This window comes from Podarcis liolepis, assembly GCF_965112155.1.
Source record: "Podarcis liolepis genome assembly, chromosome: 2".
Classification (NCBI taxonomy): domain Eukaryota; kingdom Metazoa; phylum Chordata; class Lepidosauria; order Squamata; family Lacertidae; genus Podarcis; species Podarcis liolepis.
Window position 1 is genome coordinate 32,623,012 of NC_139555.1, and position 19,051 is coordinate 32,642,062.

The 19,051-nt window shown below is 42.3% G+C and overlaps 1 protein-coding gene across 1 annotated transcript; it reads left to right on the forward strand.

Moving 5' to 3' along the window:
• Window positions 1–268: 268 nt before the first annotated feature.
• Window positions 269–18,583, forward strand: ANKRD40 (ankyrin repeat domain 40; the record flags this gene model as incomplete). The annotated part of the gene is made up of 5 exons (XM_083487250.1): window positions 269–402; window positions 3,520–3,668; window positions 4,178–4,645; window positions 8,156–8,337; window positions 12,771–18,583. The coding sequence occupies 5 exons, from the start codon at window positions 269–271 to the stop codon at window positions 12,915–12,917; spliced, it is 1,080 nt and encodes a 359-aa protein (XP_083343376.1). The 3' UTR covers window positions 12,918–18,583.
• Between the last annotated feature and the right edge of the window lie 468 nt (window positions 18,584–19,051).

Sequence of the window (19,051 nt, forward strand, 5' to 3'; positions counted from 1 at the left end):
GAAGGAGGAAGCCGTATCCGCTCTAGACTATGCAATTAGGGGAAAATGGCCTTCAGAAATGTGAAACTGTTTGATTTATGAGCCATAGGTAGGAAACAGCCGCATATGAGTTTAAGATGAAAAAGGACTAAGGCGTGAGACTTTTCTTTCAGGACGGATCGGATTCTTCCTGCCTCTGATGGACTAGTTTTATAAGATGATCCGTCGTTCGCAGTAGGCGGCTCCATTCGACAATCCCAAAGTTTTACTGCAAAGATAATTTTGTAACATGAGCTCTGCAGCAGAGGAAAAAGAGCTTCAGGAGCGACTGAGAGAAGCCGCTGCTTTGGGGGATGTTGAAGAAGTTCAGCGATTGGTGGAATGTGGCGTCAGTGTGAACTCTCAAAACGAAATCAACGGCTGGTGAGCATTTAGCAAGTGAATTGCATCGGCAGCTTTTGGGCAATACCATACGTATTGGCATTTTCAGAGAGCGGTGTGTGGTAGACTTGGTTACGGAGTTTGGAGTGATATTTTAAAAGTCTTTTTCTTCTTGCTATTCATCCATTCTAAAATTCCTAAAAGGAGGGTCAGACAATGCATTTGCTGTTATGTTTTATTGTGTTCAAAAGTTTATTTTAATCTTGTTAGCAGTGTCTACATCACACTGAAGAGATCTGTTTGTCTGCTTGTTAAATCACAAGTGCCTTTCTCTTTTGTTGGCTTTTGTGAGGTGAATCTCACATTTTAGCAATTATATTCTTATATTTCTAAAAGTTCTCATAAAGTAAAAGTTATCAATTTTTTGTAATATAAATTGAATGTATGGCCACTGTGCTTTCTTTTCTTCTACTCTTGTTGGTTGGTCTTATGGAAATGTATTGTGATTTTGGTGTGACATGAAGTTGCCTTGGAAAGGGAAGGAGTGAATTAGTGAGATTTGCATGTGGCACAAAATTGTTTTGAGATTTGTTCAGAGTAGAAGAATATAGCAAAACTTTGTCAGAATGATACAATGATAGATAACTGCACACTGGAGAGAGAAAAAACTAACAATATTAATGTAGTTATAAATTAATTGTTATTAATTAATATACCATCCTATACCCAGAGAATTATAGTACAGGACTGTACAGTAAACTATTGGCAATCTCAAAATCAGTATTGTATACTAAATATGTTAGAAAATACAGAAAATTTAACATTGGTTAGAGTTATATGACTTCGTTGACCATTTAACAAAGTCTAATACTGCAGTACAGTAGTCTCAAAATCAACCATATGGTTCTGAAAGTGAATAGCTTTATAATGGAAATGGTTTTTATTGGTAATGATCTGTGACCTTTTCTAGCAGAAGTAATATTTTAAAAAGAATCTTGAGAGCACAGTGAGATAAAATAAGTAGTAATGAACTAGGGTGACCAAGTGCCCTGCTTTAGAGAGGACAGGATTCTATTTGAAGGTGTCCCCCTCTGTTTGAAGGGCTGTCAAGTCCAAGTCTGGTTTAAAGATGAACCTGAATAAAGGAGGGCAAGAGCTTTGACCAGGGGTCTGCAACCCGCGGCTCCGGAGCCGCATGTGGCTCTTTTACACCTTTGCCGCGGCTCCGGGGCGGATACTAGCGAGGGGAGGAGGCGCATTGTGTGCCCTGACACTCCCCACTGTGGCGGGCGCTGTACTGGCTGTGACGTCGCATGGGGGAGGTGCGTGCGTTAGTCACGCACCATCCCGACGTCACCTTCCCGCCCGCCCGCCCGCCCCATTGTAAGGGGCATGTAAGCTGGTCACTGCATTGAAAGGGGGCATGTACGCTGGTCACTGTTTTGAAGGGGAGTGAAGAACACACACACACAAAAAGGTAACTTGTTAATTTAACGTTTATTTCTATGAGGAGGAGTAATTCTGAGGGGTCAAACAAAGAAATGATAAAAAAGTTATTTTTATAATGACGAGTTTTGCAGCTCCCAGGTTTTTTTTCTTCGGAAACGGGTCCAAGTGGCTCTTTTTGTCTTAAAGGTTGCAGACCCCTGGCTTTGACGTTACTCCATCAACAACTGGACATCAGACAAATGGGTCACTTGATTGTAGTTGTCTCATCTAGACTGAGATGCATTGTATATATTTTAAATTATAGTAATTATTCTAAACCTGCATCAATGCACATACGTTATCATATGCAAATCTATGTCCTTTTCAATTATGCCTGCATACTTTTTTGGCACTGCATAACTGGGCACTATTTGTTGAACTGGAAAAAGCGTTGAAATTACCGGTAGATTATAGAGACTTGGAATCAAATCCTTGCTCACTTAGGCATCTCACTGGATGGTCTTACACTCAGCATAACCTACTTTATTGGGTTGCTCTTAAGATAAAAATAGGATAACCTGATGTGTGCTGTCTTGAGCATCTTGGAAGAAAGAAGGTAGACAAATGCACTAAACAAAGAAATAGCAGTTTTGCAGGATAGTAGGGTGGCCATGCTTGAAAAGGTCAACATCACTATAGGCTTGCCCACACTTCTGCTTGTGCTGTACCTAGAAAGCATGGGTCCAAGTGGTTTTCTAGACATGGGTTCAGTTTTCCCCTTGCCCTGCAGCAGGACGTGTAGATAAACCCTGAGTCTTGATTGGATGGTCCAGCTTCAGTTGCTTCAAAGGTGCAGAAGAATTACTTGCCCTCACTGGACATTGTTTGGAAAGGGGCAGGGTAATAAACCATACAGAGTTGCAGGAGGAGGTCTCCTCTGCCCCACTGGAGCTTTAATTATCACCATTCCTCATAATTACATAGTCAATTAGTGCGTGTGGATCCTTTTGTAGTCACCCTGGTGCCATCTGCACATAACAGCAGACTATGGGAAACTCCCAAGGTTTGCAGACATACAAAAGGAAAAAGTTCTGTGCCTTTTTATCCAAATCACCCCAAATACACTAGACTTGAACACGAGAATTCTGTTTACGAAGGTATTGCCTGACTGCGGATTTGGGTATATGCAAGACTGCCTTTATCAAAGCAGTAGTTTGCTGTTACACTGAGATGTTGTTTGGAGGGGGAGGAAATAAATGTTTTGTATTTATACTTTGTCAACTTAAGTAAATTATGTAGGTAATTGCATTAAATCAGTGAAATCCTTTCTAAAAATGGGTTTGGGCTTGTTTGTTTTTCCAGGAAGGGGAAATGTGCCTCGAATCTTAATTCAGTTGTTGTTTTTAAGTGTGCCCCAGATATTGGAGGTTTAGAGTGTGGGCTCATCTCTTTGGCCTTGCTGCTAGAGAACTGCATGTGAAAGCTGTGAAACTAGAAGTGCTGTAATGAACTTTGAAGCGCTGTGATTTGCAATAGGGAAGGATTCTGCCAGTAGGTGTCACTATAGGAATGTATAAGAAATATTAAAAAATCTGTAAGAATAGCAAAACTGCTCAGCTTAAGGTAGGCTGTCATTATTTTTCAACGGATATAGTACATCAGTTTTTATTTTTATTTAATGTAGTGTGTTTGCACCCCCCCAAACTTAGCTGTTACATTTGCCTTGTGCAGGACTTGCTTGCATTGGGCCTGCAAACGGAACCATGCTCAAGTGGTATCGTACTTGCTACATGCTGGCGCTGATAAGGACGCTCTGACTGTTAAAGAAGAAACACCAGCCCAGTTAACATCAAAGAGGGAAATTAGGAAGATGCTGGGAGGTAAAATGATCGGTTGATACTAATAACTGTCAAAAATATTTTGGTGCCGAAGGGAATCCATAATGATTCAATGAAGATGAAACAGCATGATCTTCCTGCCCTTGTAACTTTCTCCCCCAACTCTCCTTTAATCCTTTCACTAGAATCAGCATTGATGTGTACAGATACTGATTTGGAAAAAGGAAGACTGTAACCATCAAAAATTGATTGCTGAACTTTGACTTGGTTAAAAATGCAGCCCCTCGTTAATCCCAGGTGGGGATGTGCAGGGATAATTTTTGTGATATTTAATTTAATATCGAACTGCATAATAGAAGTATCAAATGATTGCATTTTATTATAGCGTTAGAAATGCTTAATTTATTTTTATGTGCACAATGTAATTTTAACATGTACAGCTAGCTTAGCAGTGCTAGTTCTGTCTCTTTCTCCCCTGCTGGGTTACTCACCAAACCTCTGTATGTTTAGTTGGAAATTGCCTTTATTTAGAGCTATTCTTTATTTTGCAGTGGAAGATGCTGAGGAGCTTCCGGATGAGAAGAAAGATTCCGCCTTGCCCATTATCCCCAATTACTTGGCTAACCCACCTTTCCCTTATGTGTACAACTCCATGAGTAGCAGCACTACCAGCACCTCAGCTTCCTCTTTGAATGGAAGACTTTCCCCTTCCTTAGAACAGCACAATGAAGACTGCCCCATTTCTTTACCTCAAGTTCAGGCACCTGGCACTACCATGTTGCAACATGAAAAGCTTTCCCCTCTGGGGTCCAATGGGGACATGACAAGGGCAATGGCAGCGGAATCCCCAGAGCCTGCAGTCCAGAATGGTCACGGTCACCAGATGCCTCTTCCTCCAAACAGGACGCTCTCTTCCCCTGTTGCAGCTAAACAGCCACCAAATGGTCCCTGTGCTGGACCTGTCCCAACATTTCAGCCCTTTTTCTTCACCGGAACATTCCCCCTTAGTAACATGCAAGGTAACCTCAGCTGTTAAGCTTTCAAGATAGCTTAGTGCTGCCTTTTGGTGAAAACAATTAGAATAAAAACTGTGTGTAGATTGAACAGAAATTGGACAGGATAACAAATCAATTAGTGCAGAGTTTGGTTTGGTTTATAATCTTCCTTGGTCAGAAGTCCCTTCCTGAATTTTCTGTCACTTCATACAACCCAGTGGTCAAGACAGTGATCCCTAAATGAAATCCCACAAAGTTTCTGGGGGAGTTGTCTAGCTGCCTGGGAAACAGTCACATAAGCACTAATAAGACATTTGTCTGAAGGTGTATAGAAGAGGGACGGCGGCCCTAACTAACCACTGTGTGCATTCAATGTAATGTCTGGAAAATCTATGGGGAGATAAAACTGCGTGTAGGCCGTGTCTGCACAATTTATATATCTGTCAAACAGGCAGAGTCCTCGAATCACATGGGAAGAGCCTACATATGGCAATTATTTCCAGACATGTTATCAAATATGCTTGGGTGAGCCCAATCATGATCACTGCCCCCAGGCACATTCATATGAGCATTAAATAGTGCTAAATTATTCCCTCTCACACCAAGCAGAGGATGGTCACTACTGTGGATTTACAGAACTCATACCCATTGCCTATTGATTATATAAGTGGCAGTACAATCATACCTCGGGTTGAAGTAGCTTCAAGATAAGTATTTTTGGGTTGCGCGCTGCGGCGACCCAGAAGTAACGGTGTTACTTCCAGGTTTCACCGCATGCGCAGACGGTCAAAATGACATGACGTGCATGTGCAGAAGCAGCAAATTGTGATCTGCACACACGGGTTGCGTTCGCTTCTGGATGCGAACGGGGCTCCAGAATGGATCCCGTTCCGCACCCAGAGGTACCACCGTATATTTTAGTAATAGAAATCACTCCTTATGTTACGAAACTAAATGGATTCTATATCCCCCTGCCAAATCAATTCACTGTTTTTGTTTGGCCTATTGCAGATAGAGAAAAATTGATTTATTGAAGTTGTTATTCCTGAGCTCTAAATGATAGTGTATCATTAGGGGTACCATAGATTCCTCTTTCCCCACAAACAATAATGCTTATTTGCCTTAATTGCTGTTGCTTAAATTGAATGCGTATCTAGGCATATTACCAAAGTAGTATTATTTATTTCATTGTTTTGGGCCTTCAAAACCTTATTGAGGCAACTTACAGTGCAAAAATACTCAAGGCTGGTTCTTTCTGCTAAAGGCAGAGATAGCATGGCCATGAGGAGGGTTATATCCCTGCTTTTTTTCTGCCGCTGCTAGGCAGCTCTGCATGCATCAAGCAATAGTAGACTTGGCCCACATTTTCTGATGGAAGCCCTGATACTCATGCAGGCCCCATGAGAGCAACCACCCGAAGCTGAACTGTGAAAAGATGCAGATTTGCAGTTACACCATGGGCCGTGTTTGATGACAGTGGAAATGTGTTTTATGGCTGCACCTGCATATTCAAGGACCTTGTCAATTGCCTGCCTCTCCCCCCCCCCCTCTCTCTCTCTCCCTCTCTCCCCCTCTCCCCCTGCCCCCCCCCAACTCGAGGGTTTCATGTGATGGCAGGTTTGGTCTAGCACGGACTGGGGTAGCTTTTTCAGCTTAATGGTTGCATTATATTCTGGACCACATTCCAGTGGTGGGCAGGGCTTGGGGAAAAGTGGGCAGATCAGTGAATGTAAATGCTACCTTTGTATAGTAGGTTAGTGTCTACTCACACACACCTTGCTCTACGCAGACAGTTGAAGGAGACCATGCAGCCAGGCAAATACACTTGAGGAAGGTGGCAAGCAGGGCTGAGGAGCATTCTGAGGCTCAGATAGAGATCTGGAGGGCTGAAGCTCCCCATCTCTAGTCCAGGAGCCTCATTGCTACTCCATGGCAAGCATCACGTTGAAGTTGTTATTGTTATTATTATTATTATTTATTTATTAAATTTTTATACCGCCCTATACCCGCAAGTTGCAGGGCAGTTCACAAGTTAGAAAAAGGGATTGCCAAAAGGGAAACAAGGCAACTTTTTGAAATTTAATTACTACCCAATAACATTTGCCAAGTGCTTATTATTAATGCTCCTAACAATTGTGGTTGTGTGGTTTCACCGCTCGCGCATGCGCAGACGGTCAAAATGACGTGACGTGCATGCGCAGAAGCAGCAAATTGCGATCCGCGCACACGGGTTGCGTTCGCTTCTGGATGCGAACGGGGCTCCAGAATGGATCCCGTTCGCACCCAGAGGTACCACCGTATATTTTAGTAGTAGAAATTACTCCTTATGTTACGAAACTAAATGGATTCTATATCCCCCTGCCAAATCAATTCACTGTTTTTGTTTGGCCTATTGCAGATATAGAAAAATTGATTTATTGAAGTTGTTATTCCTGAGCTCTAAATGATAGTGTATCATTAGGGGTACCATAGATTCCTCTTTCCCCACAAACAATAATGCTTATTAGCCTTAATTGCTGTTGCTTAAATTGAATGCGTATCTAGGCATATTACCGAAGTAGTATTATTTATTTCATTGTTTTGGGCCTTCAAAACCTTATTGAGGCAACTTACAGTGCAAAAATACTTAAGGCTGGTTCTTTCTGCTAAAGGCAGAGATAGCATGGCCATGAGGAGGGTTATATCCCTGCTTTTTTTCTGCCGCTGCTAGGCAGCTCTGCATGCATCAAGCAATAGTAGACTTGGCCCACATTTTCTGATGGAAGCCCTGATACTCATGCAGGCCCCATGAGAGCAACCACCCAAAGCTGAACTGTGAAAAGATGCAGATTTGCAGTTACACCATGGGCCGTGTTTGATGACAGTGGAAATGTGTTTTATGGCTGCACCTGCATATTCAAGGACCTTGTCAATTGCCTGCCTCTCCCCCCCCCTCTCTCCCCCTCTCCCCCTGCCCCCCCCCCAACTCGAGGGTTTCATGTGATGGCAGGTTTGGTCTAGCACAGACTGGGGAAGCTTTTTCAGCTTAATGGTTGCATTATATTCTGGACCACATTCCAGTGGTGGGCAGGGCCTGGGGAAAAGTGGGCAGATCAGTGAATGTAAATGCTACCTTTGTATCGTAGGTTAGTGTCTACTCACACACACCTTGCTCTACGCAGACAGTTGAAGGAGACCATGCAGCCAGGCAAATACACTTGAGGAAGGTGGCAAGCAGGGCTGAGGAGCATTCTGAGGCTCAGATAGAGATCTGGAGGGCTGAAGCTCCCCATCTCTAGTCCAGGAGCCTCATTGCTACTCCATGGCAAGCATCACGTTGAAGTTGTTATTGTTATTATTATTATTATTTATTTATTAAATTTTTATACCGCCCTATACCCGCAAGTTGCAGGGCAGTTCACAAGTTAGAAAAAGGGATTGCCAAAAGGGAAACAAGGCAACTTTTTGAAATTTAATTACTACCCAATAACATTTGCCAAGTGCTTATTATTAATGCTCCTAACAATTGTGGTTGTGTGTGTCTTTTAAAATTAGAACTGGTGCTTAAGGTCCGAGTTCAGAACCGTACTCTAAAAGAGAACGATTTCATTGAAATTGAACTGGATCGGCAAGAACTGACTTACAAAGAATTGCTCAGAGTAAGCTGCTGTGAGCTGGGGGTTAACCCGGAACACGTGGAGAAAATAAGGAAACTTCCCAATACAGTATTGAGAAAGGTAAGATCCTTATTCTGTCCTCGTTCCTCTGTTTCTTTTTTTATTCTTTTTCTTTTGCTGATGCCAGACCTGTAGAATGACGCATGAAGCTGAATGCAGTCCAGTGGCTATATCTGATTCGTGTTTCATAACTTCCCAGGGTTTGAACCCTGAGGAAAGCAGCAAAGGCTGGAGACTTTTTGCTTGACGAGGGTTTTCGCCTGACATACTGCATTTAGCCTGGGTTCTGCAGGCCTGTTTTATGCATTTAAGAGATTGTGTGGTGGGGTGCTTAAGATACCTGAATTATTTCCCGAGACTTTTAAATCAGAAGTATGGTAGTAGCATTTCAGCAGTGTAACTCTGCCTGGACAAGAATAGGTCACTTAAGTGTGTAGGCAATAGATTACTTGATGGGTCTTATTTCTCCCGTAGTGATCAGTTTAGGTTTTGGAGTTCATATTTGACACTGGCATTTTGGTGCTAATGCTAATGTCAGATTTTGGTGCCGGAGCAGATTTCTGTGTCAATAAGACTTTGTTATATTCTAAATATCAATTTAGAAAATCGGTGCAATGATGGAAATTGGATACTCCAATAAAAATGACTAAAAGTCAAAAGCACTGGGCGCAAAGATTCAGTGGAATCTCTCTGTCTCTCTCTGTGCTATGTTGAATTTTTGGTTGCATCTCATTGCTAATGAGTAGGACAACTATGTTCCCACTCCAGGTCTTTTTAAAATTTCAGTCCATGCAGGAGGGAGTTTTGTGTGTGCAGAACGGCAGCAAGCCATGTGCAAACCTGCACTGCATGTTGCATGTTATGTGCAAGAGGATTTACCACCTGTGTAGTTTGATACTGGAAGTTCCTATTCTCAGATGTAGGTATAGATATTCAAAGGGTTGGAGAAACATACACATCCAAATGCACACAATCTATATATTCTCATTTGCCCCTGCTCAGGGCAGGTGAAGATAAGGGTTTTCCATCCCCAAGTAATGTAATGGAAATGCTGTCCTTATACAACTTCTGAGGCCACTATGTGTGACTTTTCTTTCTGAGGTTCTTATTTAAGTAGGTTTTGCACATAGCTACATCCAGATGTGGGCCAATGGCTTTCAGCTGCATACCTGAGAGCTGAAATTGGACCCAAAGTTATTCAGCATCACTGCTTCTGTGTCTCTGACATTGGTTATACCAGCTTCTGATTCCTTTTGCAGTTGCAGTTTAGTATAACCCATAGGTTAGGACTGGGCAACACACACAATCTGTAAACCACATGGATTCAAAGCGTCTTAGAGTTTAGAGTTGGAAGGAAACCTGGACGTTTTTGGTCCAACCTCAATGTGCTGGATGCAGCTACAGCATCCCTGACAGATGGCCATGTGATGCTTGGTGTGCCATGCATGTTAGAATCTTGACAATTCAAGGAATTGAGTTGTCTCCCTGAATTCTCCCTGAGGCCAGTACAAGATGCTAACTTCAGAATTTGCAGGTCAGAATAGTTTAGGTTTTTTCTGTCTTCCATACAATAACTTATTTGCACAACTGCTGGGCACATCAGCTCTGTGCTAGCTAACGGCGAGCTGCTGTAGCCACACGCATGACCAATCTTCTTGCCTACCAGCTGTAGTATCTGCTGTAGTATCTCCTGTTGCAGTCCGAATGCCCAGCTCGCTCACTCTTTTCCTAGATTTTTTGTTTCGGGTGCTCCACCCCACATAAACATTTGCTTTGAGTTAAGTGCGCTGATTTCCCCTCTGTTGTGTTTGCAGTTCAGATTGTAAAATCTTAGCGCACTCATCATTGCTTTTTCCAAGCTGTTAATAAAAATGCTCACTAGTGCTGGTCCAGGGCAGATCCCTGTGGAACGTCATTTAGCTCCCCAATTCAAACAATAGCAATCCACTAATAGCTACTCTGGCTAAAATCCACAGCATGCTGGAACATCTTGTGTGTAGCTTCCCAGCCAAAAGTACACCTGCCTCATGGCAGCATGTTCCAATTCACCCTTCTCCAATTTACTTGTAAGAGAAGCATATGGAACATTATCAAAAGCCCTGCTGGAATTGAGATATTTTATCCATTTGGTTCCTTTTACTAAAGCCAATTATCCTGCTGGAGTAATAACCCAGGCTGGCTTTCATTTTCTCAAAAATATTGGCAGCTAATAACCAAGACCCATTCCTTCAGATATTTATTATAATTTATGATTATTCAAGTTTTCATACTATGTTCAGGGTAATTATAACAGTATCATCTTCCCCCAACCTGCATTTACGGATACTACAGTTCTTACACCAACATTTCTTGACGTCAGTGGGACTATCCTGCAGTACACATGTTGCCCACAGCAGTCTTCATAAGCATCCAATCCCTTGTGAACGTTTCATATCTGTAGTTTTAAACCTTATGTTTTAAATAAAGAACGCCTTCTGAAAAGAGATGCTTAAAAAGAAAAAGCCCTCTTAGAATTGGAATCTCTGCCTGCCCTCCTCATCATGATAGAATGAGAGGACTTTTCCTGCGCAAATAATACAAGATCAAGATATTCCCGCGCTATTCACTAGTCACCATAACCCAGGCAAGTCCAAAGTCCGTTTTGGGGGCCTAATCCGGCCCGCTGGTCAGTTTAATCCGGCTGTGATCCACTTTAGTGCTAGGTGATCAAATAGGAAGCACTGCCTTTCCCCCCATTTTACAATGTGGTACTGTCTGCTTTATTTTTGTAGCCTGGCATGGTGGACTTAATTTTGTTGATGTAGGTGTTTCAAATACCTGTGCTCTCAGTTGCTCTAGCCAAGCTGAACTGAATTGGAGCACAAATCCTCTTAAAGGCTCTGGCTCCCAATCCAGTTATACAGATGTAGCCCTGGTCAAATCAATCAACTCTAGCCCCCGCTGCCTCCTCTGGAACATCTGATTGGCATTCTCGCTGATTTCCTGATAGGACGACGTATATGGAGTCCCAACAGAAGGGGAACTGCATTCATATTGATAACCCTTAGCTGGTTCAAAGTACTTTGCCAGCAAGCAACATTGTCAGAATAGGCATTTTAGCTTGGACTTTTTTAAGAAAAGCAAAATTCATTCCAGGTTTCTAAAGGGAACTTTTCATTTATCTGTTTTGAAAACTTTTTGAACGGTTCAATTTTAAAAAAGTGAGTGGTGTACATAGAATAATATAAAATAATAATAATATTCACACTCTGTGGCAAGGATATAGCATAAATTATGCACTCATTCTCCTTCACACATGCAGATAGCAACATAGTTGGAGAAGGCACACTTTCTCCTATTTAATGCAAATAGATTTGGATAGAAAGTAAAGGCTTCACTTGAACAATAGCTGCCCACAAGCATTAACTCCCTGTTGTACTCTGTTTGAGCTTATGTCTCTCTGGCAAACTAAGGCTGTAATCCTATGCACACCTGCCTGTAAGTAAGTTTTAATGTGTACCATAAGACTTATTTCTGAGAAAGCATGCATAAGTTTGCACTGACAGTCTGAAAATCCATTTTTGCAGCATTAAAAGTGGTAACCCTTTGGTTTGCTGTATTTCTAGAAGACTCAAGCTATAGCATAAGAAATTTCTTAATCTCTTAGCAATCTCCATGTAAAGACCCTCACAGAGCATAGGCTGGCAAGAACACATGGAGAATCAAGTCATAGGTCCAAGAATAAAACATTGGGTTGGATCCAAACTGTTTGTTGAAGATAACTCTCATTGATTTCAATATCAACCATGATTGATTTTTCACACTGGTTTCAATGGGACAACTGCAACTAAATTGCTCTGGATCTCTCATCAACAGTAATCATTTATAAAACACGGCTAACAAGTCCTACCACCAGAACCCCTACTTCTGCTAGCACAACAAGGCTTTCCCCCCATCTGCACTCCCCATAACCCCACAAATAGGCAGGGGATGTTGGGAGAACATCTGAAACAGCATGCCAGCAGAGGAAGGGCAGATTTCTCTGTCAGCACAAGTATTTCTGTTTGCCTGATGAAACAACTTCTTAGTGCTATGTTGAGTTCATCCCTTAAAATCTACTAAGTGCTGTGTACAAATTAAAAGGAAGACAGTCTCTGTTGGTAGGCTTACAGTCTAAAAGACACAGCACAAAAGGAAATGGGGATGGGAAGGGCAGAGCATACAAACTCAAAACACCATTTCTTAAAGTTAACGAAGTTCTTAATAATGATCAGCTTGAATGAAAACAGTTCAGGGAGGAGAGGAACCAAAAGGGCAACTGGTCTCTCAGCCCAGGCAATGGCGTGGATCCTGTTGTCCAGTTTCTCTTTCCTGCAGTCAGTTGGAACATCAAAATTAAATATGCAAGATGTAGCGCAACACAAAGGTGAGCCGAAATCGTTGCATCATTTGGACTAGCATGCCTCTTATTAGTATAGACATCATTTTTAATTTATTGTGTTTATTTCTTTCAGGACAAAGATGTATCAAGGCTTCAGGATTTCCAAGAACTGGAGCTGGTTTTGACGATGAGTGATAATGACTTTCTGTTTAGAAATGCTGCACCAACGTTAACTGAAAGGCCTTGTTACAATAAGAAAGCATCAAAGTTGACTTACTAGCTATTCAAATGAAAAACCTGTCACTAGTATTTAACAGTTAAACCTAGGATTTTGCAAGGGCTATAACCTCAGATTCTACTTTACCTTGGAAGACAGCGTTAACCTATAAAGCACACTTACTTGGAAGCAAGTTCTGCTGAAAACATTTGGGCTTGTTCCTACTTAAGTGTTTGTAGGATTAGAATGTCCACTTAGAGTGTCTGCAGTTAATTTTTGAGTAAACTGGCAGTGAAGTAATGTTTTTGGATAGGATACTAAGCAGCAACAGATTATTGCCTCTCTCTTCATGCAGCAGTGTTTCTTGCTAGGAAATCATTACATCTCTGAACACTGCAGAGTTAGAAGCTCTCAGGGAAAGACTTAAATTAAATTGCTCTAATAATTGCTACTTATTAAAAAGAGCAGGAGCACTTACATTGAAGGAGAGAACCCGGAACACATTTAACACTTGTAATTGGATACTTAGCATGCAGAGACTCCTAGTATAACCAGTGTTCAAATGTGTTAGCTTGAGAATAAGCTACTTTGCAGGAGAAAGGGTAAGAGGAAGAAGGGGAAACCTGGGCTCTCAAACAGTAGTTACACTAGCCTAGTGCAGGAGTGGCTGTTCTGTGGCTCTGCAGTTGTTGTTTGGCTTCACTTCCCATCACCCCTGCCTATTGACTTATCTAGCTTGGACTGATGGGATTTGGAGTCCAAGCAAGAGTATCTTGAGGGTCACAGGTTAGTCTCTCTGGCGAAGTGTTTCAAACTGCTAATACAGCATCCTTTGGAGAATGGCATGTTGGGATATATCTCACCACTTACGCATGTCACGAGGAATGTCAGGGTTGTTAGAGGCAGAACAGTAGCCTGAGATGATCCCCCTAGCCTCACTGCTACTAATGGGACAAGCCACCTGTAAGCTTCCACAAGGGGAGAGGTCTGTACAGTTTGGAACTGACAAGCAGGGAACGACTCTCCTCCCCATCCCATCTCCCAGTGGTACGTTGTGGCCTGGGAGACTGGACCAGTTAGGTCCAGATGCCCATTCCTTTGGGGAGGAAGGTTCAAGAATTCTGACACTTTATTTGGCTGAGTTAAAACCGTCACCAAGTGGCTAAATCAGCTGTGATTTCTTCAAGATGGTGCTCAGGTCAAATATTTGAACATATTTACCGTGTTAACCCAAGCTGTAAATATGTTGACCGAAACCGTTAGGGTGTGTGTCTAACTCATTATTGCTTGCCAGTAAACAATACAGAATGGCTGGTAGTATCTGTTGATGGCTGGGGGTATTATTATTATTATTATTATTGGAGTGAGAGGCTTCCAGAAGGATTATTAAGAATGCAACTTCACTCCAGAGCCTGATGCCACACATGAAATGAGCACAACCCCCACTTAGCCTCTTATCCTAATTTTCCTCTGATCTTGAAACTATTAACTATTTAAAGGAAAGTAATCTTGTAGCATTTTAAATAGCAAAAATTATTTTTAATACCAAGATAAATTAGTAAGGAAATCTTGGCATTTCTATGCATTTCTGACAGACTTGCTTGCATCTCATATAGGCATGTCCAGCTTTTCATCTTCTTGCTAGTTTCTGTATAAATAGTCTGCTGTCAAGTCCTAGACTTAAAGAGTCTGGAAAAGCATGGAACATAACATTTTTGAATAAAATATAATATACCTAGTTTTAGGATTATGTGTACTAGTGAAGGGATCTCAGTTACTCTAACTGCAGCACAATTGAGTATGTGCTTCAAGTTGGTTGGACTACCCAGCTAGATGAATTAATTAACAGAAAAATATCCATCTGATAATTTCAGTGCCCCCATGTCAAGCTCCTAAGCTTCAGATTGGGGCAAATGTTCATGTGCTCTGTAACCCTAGCTTTGAGCCATGGCTTTCTAAGCAACGGCCCTGACCGATATTACAGAATTACGAGCAGCTTTGAAGGGAAATTTGTGCCCACAGTAATGCACTTGGAATGGGTGGTATTCAGCAACTTCCACTTGCTCAATGGGACTTTCCCCACTGCCCTCCACCAGATGTGCTCTAGAGGGAAAGGTCATTTCTCTGGAAGGAAGGTCCATCAGGTGGATTGTAGCGCCACAAACGCCAGAAATGCACTCAGAGTTGCAAGTAGTAGGCGTGCCATAGTCCTCCTCAAGCTCAGAGAAGAAAATGCACAGAGGACAAGCCGCTACAAACTGCTTCTTCAAGAAAATAACAGGAGAGTGCATATAAATGGTCTTAACAGAAAATATTGGAGGAACATATTGGAAGAATGCAAGCAAGATAATTGGAAGCAAACACAGAGAAACCCTTCCATGGATTAGGTAGCCACTCAGAAGCATATAGATAGGGAGAGGAGGCTGTGATGGAACTTCATCTCAGAGAAGTGCCCTTCAGGTAAGGAACCAATGTTACCTTCTCCATGTGAAAGATGCAAAACCTTTTGGGGGGGTTGAGGAAAAGCAATGGACTACAAAAGGATCTGACAGAGCAGGTCCCTTCAGAAAACAGTGTAGAAAAGGATGAGAACCAGTGTAGGAGGATGTTTAGGTGGACAGGACTGAAGAAATGGCACAAACCAAAGTGACCTGAGGAGGTGAACTTTGGCATGGAGGAGAGACAGACTGCAGCGGCTGGGGAAGGCAGACATTGGCAGCTGGGGACCACAAAAAATAAACAGCAGGGTTGGGAGAGCAAGCAGCTGTGGCCAAGGAGAGCAAGTGGCTGTGGCCAGGGAGAATGAACAAGTGGCTGAGGCCAGGAAGCTGTGGCTGGAAAGGGAAATTGGCAGTAGCCAGGTGAATAGATGACAGCGACTGGAAGGAAAAAAGGAAAAAAAGAAAAGAAAAATCTACTGGAAAAGAGAGGGAAGCAGGAGGAAAACTGGAGACAGAAGAATCAAAGGACAGAAAACGGGGGGTTTTGAGGGGGAATCGCAGGAAACAACGGAAGATGAAGGCTGGTAAAGACATATGGAAAGTCATGGAGGTGAAGCTAGGAAAGACGAAAGCTTCAGATGTTAGGTAGGAAATAGACTAGGGTTGAGGAGGGCTAAGTCACACCTACTTTGTGTAACTTTGAGTAGATGTGCTACCTTCAGATGACCGGGGGTGTGATGGACCTTCATGCTCTTTTTAGATGCTTTAAACTGGGCCAGGCTGGAAAGAAGTGCTGTTCTGTGCACTTGCAAATTCCAGAAACCTGGATCTTATTTCCTTTTCCAAGAGACCCATTTATGGCAATGGGATGCAAAGAGTGATGCCACTAAGGGGGTCATTATTGCTTTGCATTATTTGCTAGGGGCAAACGCTATGAGCGGAGCATCTAGCAGCATATTAAGTCCCTTCCTCAGTGCTGTAGTTCCCAAGATAACTCATCCGTAGCTTACTATTCAAACGCTATATTTTTCATCTCCTTAACTCAGATCTTTTGACAAAGGAATTTAATGTCATTTAGCTTCAGTGGCCCACACTGGTCACATGTCCTAGTTAAGCTAGGGCTTAAAAGCTTCACTGTGATTAATGGGTTGTACCTAGTGGTTGCACAAATGGAAAGCAGCTTTTTTCAGCCTGAGGGCCATAATCCCTTCTGTGGGAGCCACATACCAATGGTGGGAGGAGCCAGGGGCAAAAGTGGGTGGTGCAATGAATGCAGAAGCACAGTTCAAGGAGACATCCAGAGAAGGGTGGGGCCTGGGGGAAGGTTGTGGTATGAGTTTTCCAAGGGTCCCAGGCCTAAACAATACATGGTTTGCCTGAATTATTCCATGCAAAACTATTCCTGTCACTAAATGCCTGGGTAGATACCATAATATTTCTGTGCATTTATAACTGACAGGTAAAGCAGTTATTTGACTAAAACATTTAACTGTTTAATAGCTAACCAATTTAAGCTACCTTATGCTGAGGACAACCCTCTGAACTTCTTTATCCCTTTAAACAGTGGCCAAATTGAGTTATCGGCTCCTTGCAGGAGCCAAGAAACCCAGATTCAACTCTTTAGGCTTATTATCCCTGGTGACCGCGGGTCACGGCTCCACAGAGGAAACGAAGTCTCTTGTGACAATCCAGGATACTTAGCACGGGTTTAACATGCTCGCACGGTGCCGTCTCAAGGTAACAATTCCAGCGTAAGACTCACTGAAACTTTATAGTGCAAGCAAGCTTTTGGTTGTCATGAGTCATTTCATTGCCTAATTGTAGAGAGCTAAGATAGCCCTCTGCCTGATCCAGGGCTTAATGCACTGACATGGCAAATGCCACCTGGAATGTGAATTTTGAACTCCTGTAGGCCTTAAAACATTAGCACAGGGTTTAGAAAATGCTTACTTTCAACGGAGCACTGTGGCAACACATTATTTTTGTGGTACAGTCGAAGTCAGAGGCTGCCAGTGTGGCACTAGTGGGCCCCACTGTACCTGCCAACACCTCCTATGGGTCCCCCAAAGTTCTCAGTAAACATTCCCTCAAAAATCCACAATGCATGAAAGACTGTTTGCTCTTCCCGCTCAGTTCCTATTCGCACCAAATCAGCCTGTCCTATATTTAAACACCACTCCCTTAAGCATGCTCACATTTCACCCAGTTCCAAGATTGGACACCCCATCTCTCTTTGATTCTGAACAGAGGACTGGCTCATTCTGTGAGTGAGGTGGCTGATATAGCAGCCACTGATGGGGGAGATGGAGCAGGGGGCACCCCTGCAACATTTTGTGGTCCAAACTTGTTATGCCCTTTTTGATGCAACTGCCACTTGGTGTTATGCCACATTCCCACAGCGATCTTGTTGCGACTAGTACCCATGTCGCTTTCTATAAATTCCAAATGTGCCCACTGGTCCAAAAGGTTGGCGCCCCCTGACACAAGTGCTGGAGACAAAGCCATTGGCAGCATATTATATTGCTGTGACTCCTTGTTAGGGTTTATTCAGTCTTGCCATAAAATAAATGCATTGATATAAATGAAAATATCGCCACTGACCGTGTTCCAGTGTATCCAAATTTCCTGACAGGTGCCAGGTCAGGATTTGCACAACATATTTAAGGTGGCAATTCTCCCCATCCCCTTTTGATTTTAAGTGTGTGCCTAAAATCAACACACACAGTCAGCTTCTCTGGAAGTGCTTGAAGGGAAATGTGCTTTTGTGCTAGAAGACTTGGGAACAAGGTTCTTAGAAGAGGAAGGCCACAATCCAATATGAAGTCAGTGGGTGTGCCCCAGACTGCTGGATTGTGACTGAAACGCCTTTGGGCTTTTCATTGAGAAGCAGATATCCACAGGCATCCACAGGTATCTAGTATGTGGGTAAACAAATTGACATGCTCTATTGATTAGCCATAGTATTAATTAACATATTACAAGTCTGTTGATTATACTGCACAGTTGCTGGCATCTTTCTATGCACTCAGAGGATTATTTTTATATTGTATAACTTATGCAATTTATAACAGAGGATTTTATTAGTGTTACTAACCAAATTATTAACCTAATAACAACTGTGTGGTACTTTATGATATCAGTGGAAATAAAGGATTCAGAACTTCATTACTACACTGAAAAAAACACATGGTTATAATGAAGAATTAACCAAATGATTTATGTTTGAGTTTCTTATTTCCTATATGTTGTGCCCTTTTTACAATTAATAAAAGTTTGTTGCTTTTAAAATGGGAGATTTTGGTTTGTTTTTAAATATTTTTCTCTCTCAAAAGGGTGCTTGTTGTAAGCTTTCTATGTCATGAGAAATTTGCTGTCCTGGCTGAAAGTTAAAATTCTGAATGAATATTTTGCCTTAGCAGGTGTCAGCAAACTTTTTCAGCAGGGGGCCAGTCCACGGTCCCTCAGACCTTGTGGGGGGCCAGACTATATTTTGAAAAAAATAATAATGAAAGAATTCCTGTGCCCCACAAATAACCCAGAGGTGCATTTTCAATAAAAGCACACATTCTACTCATTTAAAAACATGGGCCGGATTTAGAAGGCGATTGGGCCAGATCCAGCCCCCGGGGCTTAGGCTGCCTACCCATGCCACAGAGATTTTTTTAAAAGGAACTTTGCTCCTGTTCTACATGCCCTGGTAACTTTTTGATCTTACTACTACATGTACTACTGTACTTTATGAGGAGCAGCCCTCGG